The sequence below is a fragment of the Clarias gariepinus genome, chromosome 4 (genome assembly GCF_024256425.1).
Source record: "Clarias gariepinus isolate MV-2021 ecotype Netherlands chromosome 4, CGAR_prim_01v2, whole genome shotgun sequence".
Lineage (NCBI taxonomy): Eukaryota > Metazoa > Chordata > Actinopteri > Siluriformes > Clariidae > Clarias > Clarias gariepinus.
Genome location: NC_071103.1, coordinates 20,442,382 through 20,462,430, shown reverse-complemented (window position 1 = coordinate 20,462,430; position 20,049 = coordinate 20,442,382). Strand labels below are relative to the sequence as shown.

The 20,049-nt window shown below is 39.3% G+C and overlaps 1 protein-coding gene across 1 annotated transcript in view; it reads right to left on the bottom strand.

Annotated features, from left to right (window-relative positions):
- Positions 1 to 10,093: 10,093 nt before the first annotated feature.
- The window catches only part of trim71 (tripartite motif containing 71, E3 ubiquitin protein ligase), a 29,210-nt gene continuing 19,254 nt past the window's right edge, over positions 10,094 to 20,049 (bottom strand). The window contains exons 4-5 of the mRNA XM_053494167.1: positions 17,362 to 17,496; positions 10,094 to 16,026 (exon numbers count right to left, since the gene is read on the bottom strand). Coding sequence (XP_053350142.1) covers positions 14,575 to 16,026; positions 17,362 to 17,496 — 1,587 coding nt within the window. The 3' untranslated portion in view covers positions 10,094 to 14,574. The remainder of the gene's footprint in view (positions 16,027 to 17,361; positions 17,497 to 20,049) is intronic.

The window sequence follows — 20,049 nt, the reverse complement described above, 5'->3', positions numbered from 1 at the left end:
TATGGTGTGTGTGTTTTTGAAACAGCATCTTCTAGGATGTGATTATGGTCATTTTACTGTTTTCACATAAGCAGCATTAAGGTTGCTTGAATTGAACCTGGGTGCTCTTCCCCGCCCCCCACTCGTGTTTCATTTGGTATGGGAGATCCCACTTTAGGAAGTGAGGAGAAAGCTTGGATATGGTACACATAAATGTTCAAACTGCTGCAGCATTTTTGTTTGTTTGTTTGTTTTATATGTATGCTCTACATTGTCTTTCAGGAGACAATCCAAAAGTTGAGTAACATAAAACCCTCAAATCTACAACCATCTGAGGGTGTGTTATTTCCATTGTAGTCATAAAGACACATTTCTAACTGAACCTCTCACGCATGATGTTACAGATGCAAAACAATGGTGGTACAGAGCACCCAGGTGTTATTCCCCTGTGCTTATGCAAACACACGTAAATGCAAATGCACACATTCATACCTAGAGAGAGACGTTAATCATGGTTTACACAATGCTTTGCTTTCTAAAGAAGATTGAGGGTTTTTTAAATAGTGTAATTTGCAAATAGCATGGAATTAACAAATATATGGTAAACAATTTCCAAAAACAAATGAACATTGACAAGAAAAATTATATGAAGAATTTTATTGTAAGATTCCAAAATGAATAACTTTTCAATTTATTTATAAATTCAAATTTATTGATAAAATGAAATTTATTCTTAAACTTTTAATGTGTAAGTTTAGCACTGGTTTAGCACTTCTTTATTACCTTACTATATTGATTTTATTTGTTTAAGTTCTTAAAGGCTGTATTTTACGGTTTTACATTGCAGCAACGTTATATTTCATAATAGCTACACTCAATGTGTAAACTAGGCTCTAGGATTGGAGAAAGAAAAATTGGAAATACTGGTTGGGATTTAAGTCCTCCCAAAAGTCTGCAGTAATGTGTTGGGTGATTTGGTGAAGACAAAAGCCCTTCTTTAGCATGTTAATTTAGTTTATAAGTGGCTGAGAAACTAATTACAGACCCAAGAGCCATGCTGGAGCTTGATGAGAAAAAAAAACACATATTTAGAATTACAAAAAAAAAGGCATTTCACTACATTTTAATTAGCTATAACCCCAGTGTATGAATGTCCTATTTAGTGTATGAGTTTTTAATGTTATCCAGTATTTAAACCAACAGAATATGCGCCAAATAACCTACTGGGGAAACAACAATAAAAGCAAAGCAGCTGCAGCTGTTTCTAGTGTGTTTAATCTCTCAGCGAAGTATAAAATCTGTAGTATACTTGGTTGAATACAATTGAGCTCCGATTGGTCGGAATAATCTGGACACTAGTAAAATATTCTATGAGAACCTGATTGACTAATGCAGACCCAAATGTAGGCGTGTCTGTGAACCAGTTTCAGCTTTCTCGTGAAACAAACTGCTTCTTAAATTTTTGTTGGACTTGTGGTATTTGTTTGCAATTTGTACAGAATATCCAGTGTTTTTTTTTTTATCAGAGGTTAATTATGTTTGTCTGTTGTTGTATGTTTCTTTTTTTGTTTACCAGTAACATATTTGTGTTTCCCACTGTGAGACAGTACAAATATATAAAACATTTCGTCCCAATCTTAAATCAAGCCCCACCAAACATCTCAGTGGGACCTGGAGCCTATCCCAGGAGCCTTGGGGCATGAGGCAGTGTATGCCAATCCATTGCATGGCACACACATACACTACACGCACTCGCATCATTCACCCAATACGGGCAATTTGGGAACGCCACTTAGGGTAATCTGCATGTCTTTAGACTGTGGGAGTGAACCGGGATACACAGAGGAGAACATACTTCATGCACACAGACCCAAGGTGGGAATCAAACATGGATCCTGGGAGGCCACAGTGCCAACCACTACGCCACTGTGCACTCTCTATGTGCACTGTGCTGCCAAAATTTAATACTTTTAACTTAAATTATTTTTTAAGTTGATTTGCCAGGTAGTTAACAGTCTAGATAATGTATAAGACTTGAATGTTATGTGAAAGTAATTTCAAACATCATAAAGTGGAATTAAATTCTTGTAAATACTCAAAACTGGCCAGAATAGTGTCATAGTGCAATTTGAGATGGCTCTATCCTATGCTGCTATAATTTGCTGCATGAAGTATTTACTGTACACTGCTCAAAACAATGCAAGTTGTATGTGGCAGCCATTTGGCTCATGTGGAATGAAAAACTTTTGCCTTTCGGGGAGACAATTTACCTTCTGACATGGTAGTGGCTGTGTAGCAACTACGTATAAAACAGCACACCAGGTGGTTTAATACCTTATTAAACCAAAATGCTGTTGAATTCTCATCTCTGATCTGATTGGTCAGAAGCTGTTGATTAATTTTCTATTTCAGCTCTGATAGTAATGCTGAGCCACTGCACCACACAGCTTCCAAATAATAGGATAGGTTTTTACAAATTATTTTATATATTTTGAAAGAATACAGTAAGCAAGTGTTGTGCTTAAAGTTGAGAGTTTATGCTAACATCTTGGTTAGATTATAAAATTTTGCATTATTTCATGACAACCAATGGGATAGCATGGTGGAAGAGGTGGCACGGTGGCTTAGCAGTAAGCACTGTCACTTTGTACCTCCAGGGTCTGGGGTTTGATTCCTGTCTTGGGGTCTGTATGTATGTATGTATGAAGTTTGCATTTTCTCCATGTGCATAGTGGGTTTCCTGTGGTTTCATCCCACAGCCCAATGACATGCAGATTAGGCTAACTGGTGCTCCCAAATAGTGGGTGAATGTGTGTGTGTGTGTGTGTGTGTGTGTGTGTGTGTGAGCGACATGCGGTGAATTGGGACTCCATCCAGGGTCTACCCCACCTTGTGCCTTAAGTCTAGTGGGATAGGCCCCAATCCTCTGTCACCCTTATTCTATGAGCAATATAAGAATCACCGGCATCAGTAGAAAAAGCTGAAGTTTAGCCCCATCTAGACACTGTGTGGTCTGAATCCCTCCTTTTTTCCTGTCTGTATGCAGCTCTGGTATTATTATTATTATTATTATTATTATTATTGTTGTTGTTGTTGTTGTTGTTGTTATGTGCTGCTCTAGTGGAGATTAGTTACAAAATAATTTTTTGCAAAAAAACAAACTCTCAACCCTCCATAGCTCCATAGTTTCTACTGTGTGCTAACGGTGATGAAGGGCGTCTGGTCTGACAGTTTGTACTGCATGATATCAGCAGCATCACCTCATTGTGTAATTCAACGTTTTCTTACTGATCCTGACAAATGACAGTTTGCCAAGGCGATGAAGATGCGTGATTCACGCGCTCAGCGTTGGGTAGTGGTGACGTCATGAGCTGACTCGGGTGCACACAGTGCGCGCGATCGGGGAAAATGTATTTCCCGGAACATCTGTCAGTATGCCGATTGATTACGTCATTTATGATGTCATTGGTGGTCGAGAAGCGATACTTTGCTCGGACCCGCTCCTCCAGCTCGACACAAGCTTCAGAATCAGACCTAATAAGGAAGCTGTGACTACACTGTAAAGCACTCACACACACACACACACACAGAGCGCAGCATCTCACAGAGGAAAATTATTTCAGTATTTCAATAAATCACGACCAATTCATCTGTCCAGTTTGTCTGGATCTAGTTACAAGTGCAGTGACTATCCCCAGTGGTGTAAAGTGTGTATTAATCTATCCTGGGATCAGGAGGAGTGTGTAATAAAGGAGTGTATCATTGTCCTCGGTGCAGAGACCCGTTCACCCCAAGGCCTGTTCTATGCAGAAACACCATGCTGGCTGAAGTGCTGGAGGAACTGAAGAAGGTCCTGGAGATGTGGAGTGTGATTTCTGCAGACACGAAGCCGTTTAATCCTGTCTGCTGTGTCTGGCTTTCCTTTGTCAAACTCGTCTGAAACCTGACTATAAAGTTCCTGAATTGAAAAAGCACAATTTAGTCAAAGCTTCTGGAAAGTTCTGCTCTAAGCACGAAGTGTTGCAGATCTGCTGTTGTACTGACCAACGCTTCCGCCGTTATCTGTGCATGATGGATAAACACAAACGTCACAACAGTATCAGTTAAAGCATACAGAACGGAAAAATAGGTGAGAAATGCAAGTCTTATCAATTCAGAGTGCATGTTATATTTCTAATGGCTGAAGGTTTTTTGGACAAGGAGCCATTAATTCTCGCACTTGATTGGTTAGAATGAAAATCTGCAGACACAAACCAGCCCTTTAGGGATAAGCTTAGACACACACTCCTACTTCAATTTGCACCTCAGACACTTTGTCCAGATATGCATCTTTGCTTTAGGATCTACCAACTAAATTGCTTCATATTGTAATATATAGACAGTATATATGTCCCTGAGATTTTAGTTTTATGTGTTATAAAACTAAATATATTTTTATGTTTTATATGTTAATGTTATTAATTATTAATGTTTTCACCTGTAGTGTGTCCTCTTTTTTATATGGATATGTAAAAAAAATTGATTGATCAAACTGCTTTCTGTAGCTACTCGTGACTGGTAAAAAAAAAAAAAAAATAGACAATGCATGTAATGTCTGATTTATTTTTCTGCGTCACATCTGCTGAACTAATAACTTCATAATGCATAAAGAGGGGAATGGATTTAAATGTCCTCAGTGTGAGTTAAATGAGGAGCAAATGAAAGCCCAGGAGATGCAGAATAAGGTGCAGGAACAGAAAGAGGCGGTGAACTCTATAAAGTTGAGCAGTGAGCAGAGAAAAAGCTGCTCCCAGTAGAAACACATGCAAAACAGACAACATGGAGTCATTTAGAGTCCCGCTAAGAGGGGGAATGATAGATGAGCTTTAAATTGTGTTTGTCTCCTAACAGCTGAGTGCACACACAGTAGTGGAAGACAGTGAGAGGATCTTTACTGAGCTGATCAGCTCCATGAAGAGAAAGTGGAGCTTATAAAGACGACTTCATAAGAGACTCACTGAGCTGGAGCAGCTTTCACACACACACACACACACACACACACACACACACACACACACATATATATATATATAGTCAGATCCAGTTCCACCAGGTAAGACACACACGCACCTGTCTGTACAATGACTTGTACGTTTCTCCTCTCCCTCTCCATGATTTTTTTTTGTAGCAACTCCAGCCTTTCTGCGTATCTTCTTGACATAAAGACATCAACCAACCAACATGTCAACCAACATGTCTCATTTGATGGAGTGAGGGAATCTAATCTGAAAAAAGAGACTTGGAATTTATCCAAATCCTTCAACATGGAAAGAGAGAAATGATCCTGCTGGGAAATCTGTACTTTCACAAAAATGCACGACTTTAAACTGCTTCTGTATTTTACAGCACTTGATTTTTCTGTCTCCATTTGTTTCTGTTTCCACAGCTGCAATAGTTCAGAGGATTTCCAAAGAGTAGAGAAGATTTTCTGCAGTGTATATCCCTCTCTCTCTCTCCATCCACCCCCCCCCCCCTCTCATTCTCTTTCTCCCCATTTAAATAAACATCTTATAGTTAATATCTAACATTCGCATGTTTCATGTGTTTAGATTACCATCATCCGACTCTGGATCCCAACACAGTAAATTGTAAACTCATTTTGTCTGAGAAGAACTAAATGATTCCACCACAGATTCTCACCACGTTCTATAGGGGGACTATCGAGAGCATCCTGAGCAGCTGGTAATTTGGTAATCTGCTTTGGAAATTGTATCATCTCGGACAACAAGCCCCTACAGCGGATGGCGAGGACAGCCGAGAAGATCATCTTCCCTCTATCACGGACATATACACCACACGCAGCATCCGCAAAGCCACCTCCAATTGTGGTTGATCATATACACACCTCATACACTCTTCACATCCAGACTGTGTAACAGCTTCCTCCCACAAGCCATCCGACTCCTCAATAAAACAGGACTAGACAGATAAACACACACAGATAAACACAGTCTCCTTAATACAATGGGACTGGACTGACAAGCACACACACACACACACACTCAGAAGAACAACATCCAGCAATTTTACACACAAACCTTCAATTGCTTTTTGCACAATATTTATTACTCCTTTTTTGCATAATAACTTTTTTTTTTAAATCTTTGCAGCTACTTTAACAAGAAATGTTTCCTGTTTCTCATCGATCATCTCATGGACAATTTATTTGCACTACCTCAACTCACCATCACAGTATTGCATTGTGTCATGTTGTTCTTGTTTGCACATACACACGTGCACTTAATGTTGTCTTGTGCTATCTTTTTTGTCTTATAGTTCTTAGATAGTTTTGTTAATTTATGGTATTAATTTGTTGTCTTAGCGTATCAGCTAATTAGGTGTCTTAGCTTGTTAGTTTTGTACAGTTTATGCTGTATGTATGTAGCACCTCGATCCCGGAGGAACTTTGTATTGTTTCACTGTGAACTGAACTGTATATGGTTGAAATGACAATAAAGCCCACTTGACTTGAAATAAAGTTTATAATATGAGTCATTTATCACGGTAGACTTACAGGCTACTTGTTCATATATACATGTATTTATACTGTATATTCAGGAATAATTTGCTGTAAACACCTTTTTATAAATCTTATTGAATGACTGGAATATGTTTAAATAAAAGTGTTAAATCCATGTTTAATGTTTCTGCTTTTATGTTACTATTGCAAAAGTACAGTTATTTACACTCAATTTACTCAACCTAATTGGTTAAACTCATTTCCTAAACATACATGCTATATATGTCTCAATGCACTCTACCACTGGCTGAAGGTATCACCTGACATTTTACATTTAGGCATTTGGCAGATGCTCTCATCCAGAGCGACTTACAAAAGTGCTTAAGTTTCCGTCATCAGACCATTACATGTCATCGAATGTATAACCTTCCTGAGGTGAAAAAATTCCAAGGGGTTTAGAAACTAGAGAGTAGGGAGGAAGGAAAGGTGAGCTCATCCTTGACTGGGCCTCAAGGTTAAGGTTCAATTATTTGTCACATTGTACCTTACAGTGAAATGATTTTTTTTTCTTGCATATCCAAGAAAGGAAGCTGGTGTCAGCACTGGAGCAGATGGGTTTAAGGGCCTTGCTCAAGGGCTCAACAGTGACAGCTTGGCAGTGCTGAGGCTTGAACCCCCAACCTTCTGATCAGTAACCCAGTAAGCCACACCCTTTAGTGATTGAGCCACCCCGCCTAAAATCATGCTGTTTGTGTATATGATATGTGTGTACAATTATGAATGCTTGCACATTTCTCCTCACTTGCCCTCTTTCCTTACCTGGTATAAGCCTTCCATAGAGTCCATCCAAAAAATATGATATGTTAGATGAAGTGTAACATTTTGGACATTCGCAAATGTAGCATTGTGTGTTAAGGCTGGTCCTGAACCTTCTGTGTTTTATGACATTGTTGGCAAATATATCAATAGCATTTTTCCTGCTGAGTGGTGAATATACTCTCTCCCCAGTATACAGTTGTTTGATAGATACATATACAAACAAACAAACAAACAAACAAATGTTTACACATGCAGCATCTTTAATAATAACAACAACAACAACAACAATAATAATAATAATAATAATAATAATAACAACCATTGAAAATCTAAATCCCTTCTTTATTCCCTGTCTGTATGCAACTCTGCTTTTTTATTTTAGTTCACTCACTTTCTCATCATCTATACCGCTTATACCTGTATACAGGGTCGCGGGGGGCCTGAAACCTATCCCAGTAAGCTTACACGGGACGGTGTACACCCTGGACAGTGTGCCAATCCATTGCAGGTAACACATACACATACTTACTACGGATAACTTGGGAACGGCAATTAGCTTCATCTGCATGTTTTTGGACTGTGGGAGGAAACGCACCAAGCACGGGGAGAACATGCTAACTCCATGCACACAGAGTCGGGGATCAAACCCAAACCCTGGAGATACAAGGTGACGGTGCTAACCACTAAGCTACTGCGTTGTCTCTTTAGTGGCAGTTTAATATTAAAAAAGTAATAATACATTTTTTTATTTTTTTTTTACCAAGGGCAGTCACCATCACCTTGTTATGATTGGGAATAATAACAGTTTGACAATGCTATTAAGATTTTCTGACTGGATCTTTTAAGAAAAGAAAGCCAACTCAGCCCGGCTTCCCTCGGATGTGCAATACCATGTCTTATCACACATTCACCACATGATATTTGCTTACTGTAAAATACTCTGTGAAAATCAGAGAAGACTTAAAACTTTTTTATTCTATTTATTTTTATGAATATGACAAGTACAGTCTAAAAATGCTGGCTTTCATTGGCTTCCCGGGAGAAAAATAGCAAGGATTCTTAATATTTAAGTAATTCTTTAAAATAAAACTTGAACATTTATTTTCTATCAGTATTACTTTACAGTATATAAAGATTATAATATGAATTATTTATTTCAGTTGTTTATACATAACGTTAGACTTTTCTCTGTCTTAAAGATATTTTCATGAAGTAAACAGAACTATTACATTACATGTGGAAACTACAAAATATTTGGCAAAAAAAAAAGAATTTGGCAAAAATGGGCCCCTGAGCGTCCACAGGCCACACTCTGAGAAGCACTGATCTAAGCTTAAGCTAGTATGTGCTATATGTAGCAGCATGCACGCTCACACACACACACACTCACACAGATTCGTAAAAAAGTATTGCTGAAATACTTAGTAAATAACAGAATTCAAGGGGGTGACGCATCTCTAAGAGCCACTGTGGAATGTGCTCCGATTGTTGACCTGCATTGGGACCAGTCGACTGTGAGAGAACCACCTCTCTCTTTCATGTGTGGTCCCTCCCTTTTCTCTACGTCTCTCTTTAGGGTGGCCTGAAGTTCCCGATTCCCTGCAGGCAGCTCTTTTCTCATGCTAAATCCCTTCACCTCCCCTGTGTTCACTCGCCTCCTCCCCCACCTCTGCATTGTTATCCAGATCTCTCCTCTGACAAGCTCTGTCAATGATCTTCTAGAGAAAGTGAGAGGGTGAGGGCTTTGTTCAACCTTTTAAAGATCTGCTACTTAGAGGACATCATGACGCTCAAAGTGTAACTTTAGATGTTTCTATTAAATACAAAGAGCTTTTATTCGCAAACGTGTTCCTTCATTGACGTAGGTTGAGTGAAGTCATTAATTGATACAGCAATAAAACGGCTAAATTCATGGACTCTTTATTTGACTTAACAGCTTATGACTGGTTTATAAACACCATGTCTGCAATGGAACCTTAACCTGCTCATCAAAGGCTGTGTAAATACTCGGACCAGCTAAATGCGATTTGCCGCTTTTGTAAAAATTTGTTTCGGCCTCTAAACAGGCAACAACATTTTAGATTGTTTAATTCGCATGCAGAAAGACAAGTTCGCAAAACAGTTTGAGACCAACAGGAATCAGAAGAAAGCTTACTGAGCTGAAGTGTTTGAGGGCGTCTGTGTGTATATACATGGTTTAAATCACTTTTTCAAGAGGCCATCTGCTTGGTCATTCTGCAATTCGAAGCTGGGCTTTGTTGACCTTTTGGGCAGGGCTCTGCCATGACCTCTGACCCTTTGGTATGCAGTGACACAAGCTCCTCCTGCTACACTGGTGGCCATGCTGGGTTTTGTTATTTGATAAAATTAGATTTGATATGGTAAGGCATGTCATTCATTCGTTCATTCCATTCATCCAATTGTTATTTACGAAAGATAACAGAATAATCAAATTGTATAAATACATCACTACCTACAACAGTGTTAATAATATGCTTCTACTGTACCGCAAACTGAAACAGCAAGACAAAGAGAAGAAAAAAAAATCAATCATCACCCACAAATTTAGGATCCCAACAAGTTTATTTAAGCATAAACAGCTAAACATAAAATCAAAATCTGCATAGGAAAATGTTTAAAGTCAACAAAGACAAAAACACAAGACTGTAGATCACCAATTAATTCATACAGCCTCCTCTGTGTACAGCAGCAGACAAAAAAAAAAATAAAAAGAAATCCATGAGTATTTTGTGATTCATATTTTATGGATGGTAAACACTGCTTAAGGAGGGGGGGGGGGGAAGAGACCTCTTGGAGGATATTAAATGTTACATTCACCTAAAAGACAACAAGTTTGATCCTACCCTTATAATTTGATTTTGAAGGACAAAACTGATGCCAGATCTGAGTTTACACAGCAATCTCTCCGCATGTCCCTTTTCATTTGTCTCATAGCCAAATGTGCGATCAGGGAAATAAAAGATCTAGTAAACTGTAATGAAAGCATAATGGAAACTAAAGTATAAATGGTTGGATTCTTGGCATTAAGAAAATGTTATAATTTGTAATATATTGAACATCTCAAATACATCTTTTATCAATACAGTAAGCAATGTAATCTCACACTAATCAAAAAATATCTCAACATTGTTGCATTAGTGCCATTTGACTGATTTAACTAGACTATTTTTCTGAATGTTATTTTCAACAATCCAGGTCTAACAATTAATAGTAAAATTTGGTTGTAAAGGATCCTGTGGAATTTAAACACAGCAAAGATATTTTTGTAGATAAATACAAAAAAAGAACACACAAAAAATAGATACTAAATCCTATGGAGTACTAACAAAGGATTTACTATCCACTTGTAAGAAACAAATATTGACTTTGATTCAAATCTCTATAAAGCTACCTGAGTTTTTGGGATTTTTTTTCTTCGTAGATAATACAATCATAAAAAAAGACCATGCACTTCTGAACTGTTTACACATTCCTTCTGCTTGTTCAAGACTGGGAAACAGATCGAAAGCTGGAATACACCACAACTGGTGGGAAACCCGTAGAGACACAGACCAGAAGTCCAAAAATGAGACAGTATGCTGTGATTAGACATTCTGAAGGGCAATATTTGAGTCTAATTAATAAGTTATAGACATGTGCACCCCATTTACTGCATTGTTCTGGCACCATACAAGCTTAACTAACCTCCTAATATAAACTTTATTTTCCATTTTTAAAAAAACAACACACATAGAAGATACAATAATAGGATGATAGATGGTCAAGTTCTGTGTGGTTGCTCATTGGAGTCCTGCACTTCTACGCACGATGGCTCCTCGGTATGACTGAAAAGGTTTTCCTCAAGCACAAATCAACACAAATGCTTTTTTCAACTCTACTGGGACATTGCTACCCACATTTAATTTTAGTGTAGCTCAGTGTAAATGTTATATCAAACCTGTAAGGACATTGTCAGTGAGGGATTAAAGAAGGGAAAGTAAAAAAAAAAAAAAAAGCAAATAAAAAAACAAAACAAAATAAAAAAGCAATTGAGCAAACTCTTTGGCAGTTTCCAGTTTGATTAAATTCCAAAAGAGGAAAGTAAAGTTGAAATACAATGCAGCAGTGTTAAGGCATATGAATTTAAACCTTTCTTCTAGTGTCTCTCACTATCTCGCTCTCACACACTCACGCACAATCAAGTACCTTGCTCTGTAAAGCTATCCATCAAAAACTAATCAAAAACTTGCAGTCAAAGATGTCCACCAAAACATAGGAACTTTTTTTTTTGGTATATAATAATAAGTGTCTGCTTCTTCATCACCTCATTTCAAATAAAATTACCTACAAAGGGCTTTTAAAGCATGCAAATGTTCTCTTATAGAGATTTCTTTGGTTCTCTGGGGACAGAGCTGCAGCTAAACGTCAAACACAAATCAAAACAGTTTATATTAATACTGAAATTAGTGTGATATTTTGAAGCAGCAAATTCTCCCATTACTGCTCAATGCTCACATTGTCCATGTTCCACAACAGGCCTCGCACCTGACTATAGGATTTTATTTATTTATTTTATGTTTCTTGTTTTTTGGTAACTTGCCACTGGCCGAAATTCATCCAGTGACTTTGGTATCAGGTTTTAAAGTGATCTCACTGCATTTGGACCAATGCACAAATAGGTTCATGATGCTTTCTATACATGGCCCTTCATATACAACAGTACAGCTAACGTTAGACTTTGACGTCGGTGAAATACATATTTAAGTTCTACAGTTTAAATGGTGGTCTGTAGAGTTGAAGTTGCATTAAGGATCTGATTCGATAGAAAACCAATCTGAAGAGCAGCTTAAGAGCCAGTGTCCCAGACACACTTTGTTTTGGCACTTGACCATTTCCAATGGTTAATATTTGGCAAGGAGTAGACTCCTGGGCTGCAGACAAATCTGACTGAGCAAACAGATAGAAAATACTAACAGTTTAACACCATATTATGAGGGACCAGGTGTTTTTTAAAATGCTGCTGTGCTTTTTTTGTTGTGTTACGGTTTGAATAAGAATGTTCTGCTGTAAAAAGGAATGCACACACTGAGCCTCTGTAACATTAAATTAAAGCCACATAACATTTATCTAGTGAATGTACTCGTCTTTACACGAGACATGTAAAATATTTAGAAAAAAAAAAAGAGCTCTCATAAATTTAATCTGCAGGAGCAGCTTAAAAGAAAATGCCCATCCAGATCAACACCTGACACAACGGCTTTGGGATTCAGGCCCTGGAAAGGTAATATGTCCAGGATATGGTAGATACGGTACTAGAATGTTTATTCTTCACTGGCTTGTAACGAAACTTTCACCATAGTTTCAGATGGGTTTTCATTACATGATTTCTGTAGACTGCAGTTTAATAAACGCTAAACATGTCAGGATGTCAGTGCTGATCTTTTTTTTGTTGCTTTCAATTGCTTTCTTTTTGATAACATACAGGAGAAGCAAACAACCACTCACTCACTCATCTTCTATACCGCCTTATCCTGTATTCAGGGTCGCGGGGACCTGGAGCCTATCCCAGGAGGCTTAGGGCACGAGGCAGGGTACAACCTGGAAAGGGTGCCAATCTATCTCAGGACACACACACACATACACACACACACTCATTTACAGACTACGGGCAATTTGAGAACACCAATTAGCCTAACCTGCATATCTTTGGACTGTGGGAGGAAACTGGAGTACCCAGTGGAATCCCACCAAGCACGGGGAGAACATGCAAACTCCATGAACAGAGAGACGGGAATTAAGCCTGGCCGGGAATCAAACCCGGACCCTGGAGGTGCAAGGCGACAGTGCTGACCACTACACCACCGTGAGCAGGCAACCATTACATCATTAAAGTGGTTTCCCCCACAAATAAACAAAAAACATATCTCTTATTTTAGACCACACTCAGCTGATTAATCATGTTGTCAAACTGTGTTCCACTAACTGAGCAAATGGTCTTTCAGGAGATCTAAATCAGCTCTTAATTTTAGAGCTCAACTTTTGGCCAATAAATAGATTTTAGACATTCAGAAAGTACTTTTCTTTCTTTCTTTCTTTTTTATCAAAGTCATCCTATAAGGTTTGGATTACATCCAAGCTTGCAGCAAAAGGCAGTCAGCGCACTAATGTGCCAACCAATTATTCTGATAATCACTTCATCTTAAATGGTGCTAGATGATGAGGGGGGGAAAAAGACATACAGAAATAACCAAAATAAGATTATTCAAATCCTAGGTCCCAAATAATATTTAAATCTTCACAGAACTATTTTGCCCTTTTTCTTTTTTTTCTTCTATAAAATTTTTTTTAAGGAAAGGGAGCAATTAGTTCCCTGCATTGCTCAAACTCTGGGCTTGAATCTACATTAACAGACCTACCAGTAATTCAGAAAAAAAGCCTTACTAGCCATCCCATTATGCATTTTGGGAGACTTACATATCTTTACAGGAAATCAACACGAAGTGAGGTATGTACAATGAGGCATTTGTACACAGAGGTACATTTAGGTTATGAGGTAAGAAGTTTAGATGAGGTACAATAAATGAAAACTGATTAAAAACATAGCACAAAACAGTAGATTTATCCAAACATTATCCAAATATTTCTTGCTGACATCCAGCCCTGGTCTACTGCATCACTCTAATCAAACATTCTGACAGGTAGGACTCCAAAAAACAGGGTCCTATCTGTGTTATGTGCACAGTAACAATCAGAAGAAATTTGTGCGAACTGTGCAAATATCAACCAAACATTGCTTCATTTCTAATGTTATGTTCTCTGACCCCGCCCCCCTCAAAAAAAAAAAAAAAAAAAAGCACTGAGGTAGACGTCTTTATAAAACTTCACAGACGCTGCACACACAAGAGAATACATTCATACACAAGCTAGATGAGGTAGGTATAATGCAGAGAGAAAAATGTTTCAAGAATGCTGGAAATTCCCTGAGAAAAAATCAAACAAAAAGATTTCGAGACTTAGATCAAGAGCAAAATAGCAACACTATCAGCAGCCAGTCTTTTTGCTCTACTCCTTCTCTTTGATAAATGGCGTGTGCACGAGATGAACACTTCCGCCAGCAGCGCAAATCATACTACAATCAGGATAAATAGATATAGATGAGTACAAAAGAATCTACACATTACTGCCACATTTTCGACATTCAGACGTTTGCTCCTGATAACGATGTACCTAATTTTTCCCTCCTTAGCCACTATATAGTTCTAATCTTGAACACCAGCTCAAAAAAAGAGGATTCGATTGTTTCCAAAGTCAACGGCTACAATCATTCCGTCAGGGGTAACGGCTATACCTGATGGGCGATCCATCTGCCCGAAGCCACTACCCTGAGTCCCAAACTTGCATAAGAAGTTGCCATTGGGTTCAAACACCTGAATCCGATGGTTACGGGAGTCAGCCACAATAATGCGATCCTCCTGGTCCACGGCTACGCCCTGCGGACGCAAAAACTGCCCATTGCCTGTACCCTCAGAGCCAAGAAAGCGAGCAGACTGGCAGTCTGGCCTGATGACAAGCAGGCGATGATTGTTGAAATCAGTCACCACTAGGTGACCTTCTTGGTTGAAGGCGACTCCTCGAGGTGAGTCGAAATGCTTCCAGAGGGCACCTTCGAAACCATACTTGTTGATAAAAACCCCATCAGGGCCGAACAGCTGTACTCGGTGGTTGCGCGTGTCTGAGACTAGAATCTTTCCTTCTGAATTGACAGCTACATCCCAAGGGTAGTTGAACTGCCCATTTTTAGTTCCCTTTTCACCAAACTTGAGGAGGAATTGGCCATCAAAAGTAAAGATTTGAATGCGGTGATTGTCCTTATCAGCCACAATGATTCTTCTCTGGCTGTCACAGGCAACCCCGGCAGGTCGGTCAAACTGGCCAGGTCTTGAGCCCAAAGTGCCGAACTTGTGATGAAAAGTGCCACATGGCTTGAAGATTTGTATGCGATTGTTGCTTCGGTCAGCCACGATCACATACCCTTCCTTATCAACACAAATGCCCCAGGGTCGGCACAGCTGTCCATCACCATCACCCTCTCCACCGAAGGATGCAACAGGCAGCCCGATACCTCCATAGCTGCGGCCAGATTTGACCATGACTTTGAAGGGACTTCCCTCAATGTGCTGGTTGCAAATAAGCACAGAAAGAAGATGCTCCCCCTCAGACTTGGGCAGGTAGCTAACCGTGTAGGTGCCATCTTGGTGGTCAGACACATCCGCACTAGAGAGGGTTCCCTCTGGACTCATCAGTACTACTGATACACCATCTCCACCAGACAATCGTGGTTCTCCGTCATGGTCATATGCCACTACAGTAAAAGAAGCTAATTTTCCCTGCAGAGCTCTCTTGAGACCTTCCCCATGGGCTTTAGTGGCTGATGCGAAGGCTCCACTGCTTATCAGACCCATGGACTGGATGGCAATCAGAAGTGCCTGGTCCGGAGGGGTGAACATGATGCGGTCATCCTCCTGTGGCTGCAGAATGCAGCGCAGTGCCTTGAGCTCCTGCAGCTGATTTAGCATGTGCTCACGCGCTAGTAAGATATCTATGTTGCGACCTTCCTCCAGCACCTTTGTCACTGTGGCGATGGTGCTGTCCAACTTAGTGAGGTTCTGGTGAAGCTTCTCTACCTGAAGGTACAGGGACTTGGCCTTCACCTGGCGGATCTTTTCCAACTGCGTAGGGACATGAACACAGCACCAATTAGAACAGTGAAGGAAAAAATCTTTATCCTATTATAATGTAAGGTAACAAGGTTTAAAAACTACATGATTTCAGAAACAATGACTACAATAGGTAATGGTCAGTGGTGCTCATCATACGCTCCTGGATCGCTTTATTAGGAGCACATGTACGCTTGCCAATCATGTGGCAGCAGCAGAAAGCGTAAGATCATGCAGATACAGCCCTTTAAGTTCTTCACCTGTGTCTGTTTGATCTTTTGCATTACACTTCTGCCATGCTGCAGCATGATCATGCAGGTGCACAGGTGTATAATAAAATAGATGATAAGTGTATAGTCATATATAAATAAAAGAAAAGTTTTGTCTGTCTACGTTGGTCTGAACCCGCTCTTTTAATATCTTTATGGAAGTCCCAAAACTAGTCCCAGAAAAATTTCTGTCTGTCTGTATGTCCAACCAGTTTTGCGTGATGTGACAAAATTTGGCTAGACAGACAGGCGGACGGACGACAAAATCTGGCTAGACAGACAGGCGGACAGACAGACATCCAAAATTTAATAAAACCTTGTTAGGTATTTCGCTGTTAAACCTGCATCATAAATGAAAAAAATATGTTTAGTAGTTATGTGCCAGATTACTTCTGCAACATCTAGCGCTTTTTGGACAAATACACAGCGCTTTTTTTCCTTGTAGTGCGTGTGGCTATATGCATTACTCAACAGAGCCAATCAATGCTGCAGTTTACTGTGTATACACAGAGTATGTGGAAGACACCAAAATGACAAATGCACCTACAAGCCTACCTATAAACCTTAAATTTTATCTGATCAACTTTTTACATTTCTCATCTGTGATTCATTATTCGATTACTGTACAGGGAGTGTATTTATTGGACGATGAAAAAAGTACAGGCTAGCGTAAACAAGGCGTAAGATACTTAACCTTACAAGATTTTATTTCTTTGCATAAATAAGTTAGGCAAAGAGTTTTGCTTTACAAAAAGACAGGCAGACATAAACATGGGCTTCAACCTGAAATAATATCACAGATTACATTAAATTATTTTAAAATTTAATTAAATTATAATCATTTCTAAAAACCCTTTTCCCATCAACAGGTTTTAAAGCTCAAAAAATATGCTATGATAATGTACAGAGTGGTGTGAAGAATTTCTTGTGTAAATAAGAACAATTTCTGCCCAGGCAACCGGGGTAACTTTAGTGGCAAGGCAGAATTTCAGTTAAGTTAATAGACTCAGTGTTGCTAATGTTAACGGTTATATGATCAGGGTTCTTAAAAAAGCGGTAAAACCAAGTTCCTGTTTACCTTCCAAAGCAGCTCACACTCGCGCTCCTCCAGGGCCTTCTTGTGACGCAGCGTGGTGGTCTTCACCTCTGACTGCACCACCTTGGCCTTCAGTTCCACCTGCTCAGCGATGGCTTGCACTTTCTCAATGCTTAGCTTGAAAGATATTTAGATAATTTATCATTAAAACAGATTGCATAATAGCATGTTGCAAAACACCCTGTATATCATGCAATAATGCAAAAACCCACTGGTCACATCAATGAAATCTAATTGAAATAATTAATCCTGGATAAAACGCATACAGTGAAATGGGTTTAAATTAGGAGACATGCACAGCCGGCGACTTACGCAGACAAACAGACACACTAAACATGAATAAATGTAAAAAAGCATGATGATTCCCTTTGTGATGTTACACAGAGGAGAAAATAGAGGTCAAATTGCAGCATCATGACCCTTAACCCCTGTCCAACGAGTACAATGCTTTGGGACAGGAGATCAGAACAACTCGCTCTCTGCCTGCCAACTGTGACCTCCATCACATTTCCAACTAAATTATTCAAAGAGATAAATATTCCATTCCAGTCATTTCCACATTTTACATACAAGCTGCTCAAGGCCTTTTGCCTTTCAAGTGTTTTATAATAGATAGCTGTAAAAAAAAAAAATAAATAAAAAAAATACTGTAAGAAATATTTGCCCCTAATCTCTGCACATTACTAGTAAACACACACTAGTACATGAACAGCAACACCAGCACAGAATTCCCACTAGGTACATTTCTAATTCTATAATAATTAAATCAGTACATAGGCAAATAAACACAACATTCCACGTCAGTGCAAAAGACCTGAACAGCCTGAACAGTCCTCTATTAGTACACAAGCATTAGAAAACAACACCAACACCTCCCACTTCTTCCATGTTATGAGTAAACAGTTTAAGAGACCCCAACTGATACTTCACATCAGGTGAGAAACACATCTGAAAACTGAATTGCATCGAAACGGTAAATGAGATTAAATGGTGCCGATTTAGTCAGAGAGGCCAAGTTTTTTTTTTTGGTGGTTCTAGTCATAGTCAAAGCACTTTCAATATGGTGTAAAAGACTGTAGGAGCTTTCAAGTCCATAAACATCGAGTCTTCCTCTTCAGCACCATGTAGTAATACGATTAGGACAAAATATAACAGCCTAATTGACCACATACAGCTGCAGGCTGGCCTCTCTACTTAGAGACTGCAGGGGTGAAGTTGATCAAGTTTTAACAACAAGTCAGACTTAATAGGGCATCACTGTGAACAGCAGTATGCCGGTCTTTCAGCTCACTGTTCAATCGAGATGCAAAAAAGAAAGTTTTAAGCAGTCGATTTATCGTCCGTGCATTAGCACTTGAAAAAAACTGTAACAAATAACTGTTTTTATTAACAGTTTAAAAATACGATGTTAAATTACCCAAAGACATTTTAAACACTATGTTCTGTGTAAAGCTGCTCGGTGAACCAGACAGAGGCTACAGAGGGATAACACCACTCAAACTGAAACACTGTGCACAGCCTTTCACTTTTAAATTCTCCCTGCTGGGTCTTCCTGTCGATCAGTTCTGCTCAGTGTCACCATACAACACATGAACAGTGTGGGGACGCTGCCCCAGCCCCAACCCCAACCCCCCCCAATCCCCTGCTGTGCTTTTTTCTTTTTGAAGAAAAAGCGTGAGCGCTAGAAACATTTTCACTGTGCTAGACTAATGATCCATCTTGTTCACGCCATCAGGGATGTGAATATGAGCAGGCGGGATGCTCGGCGCTGCTCTATTCAGGGACAGAGGGGAAAAGAGAGGGGGGTGGCTAGTTTGGGGGTCAAGAGCCTGCTAAAAGAGCATCACTGCTTTTTAGCCTGGAGGAAAACAAACAAGCATGCATACATATTATACATATGTATGTATAACAAAAAAGTCTTAAACAACCCAGAGTATACTTTATATTTTACATTGTCTAAAGTACCTACATTATGCTTACTACACTATGTTCTTGATTCACAGGTGTGCCTGGTCAAGAGTTAATTTGTGACATTTCTTCCCTTTTAATGTGCTTTAAAACATCAGTTGTCTTGTGCAGTTGAAGGCGGGTACAGATAACTACTGTACAAATCCATATTATGGGAAGAAAAACAGTTAAGTAAAGAAAAAAAAAGTCGATCATTACTTTAAGAAATAAACGTCAGGTAATCCAAAAAATCTCAAGAACTTTGAATGCGTCCCCAGTGCAGGTGCCAAAATCATCAAACCATCAATTTACAACACCTCATATTAGAGCCCAGATAAATGCTTCACGGAGTTCAAGCGGCAGACATATTTCAATATCCAGAGGATACTGCGCGAGTCAGGCCTTCACGGTCGAATAGCGGCAAAGAAACCATTACTTTAGGAGAACAACAAGCAGAAGAGACTTGCTTGGGCCAAGATACACAAGGAATGGACATTAGATCAGTAGAAAACTGCTCTTTGGGTTGATGAGTCCAAATGTGAGATTTTTTAACTGCCGTGTCTTTGTTTGACGTAGATAGGGTTAACAGATGGTTTGTGAATGTGTGGCTCCCACTGTGAAGCATGGAGGAGGAGGTGTGATGGTGTGGGGTGCTTTGCTGGTGACACCGTTGGTGACTTTTTGGTCAAAATTGAGAGCACACTGAACCAGCATGGCTACCAC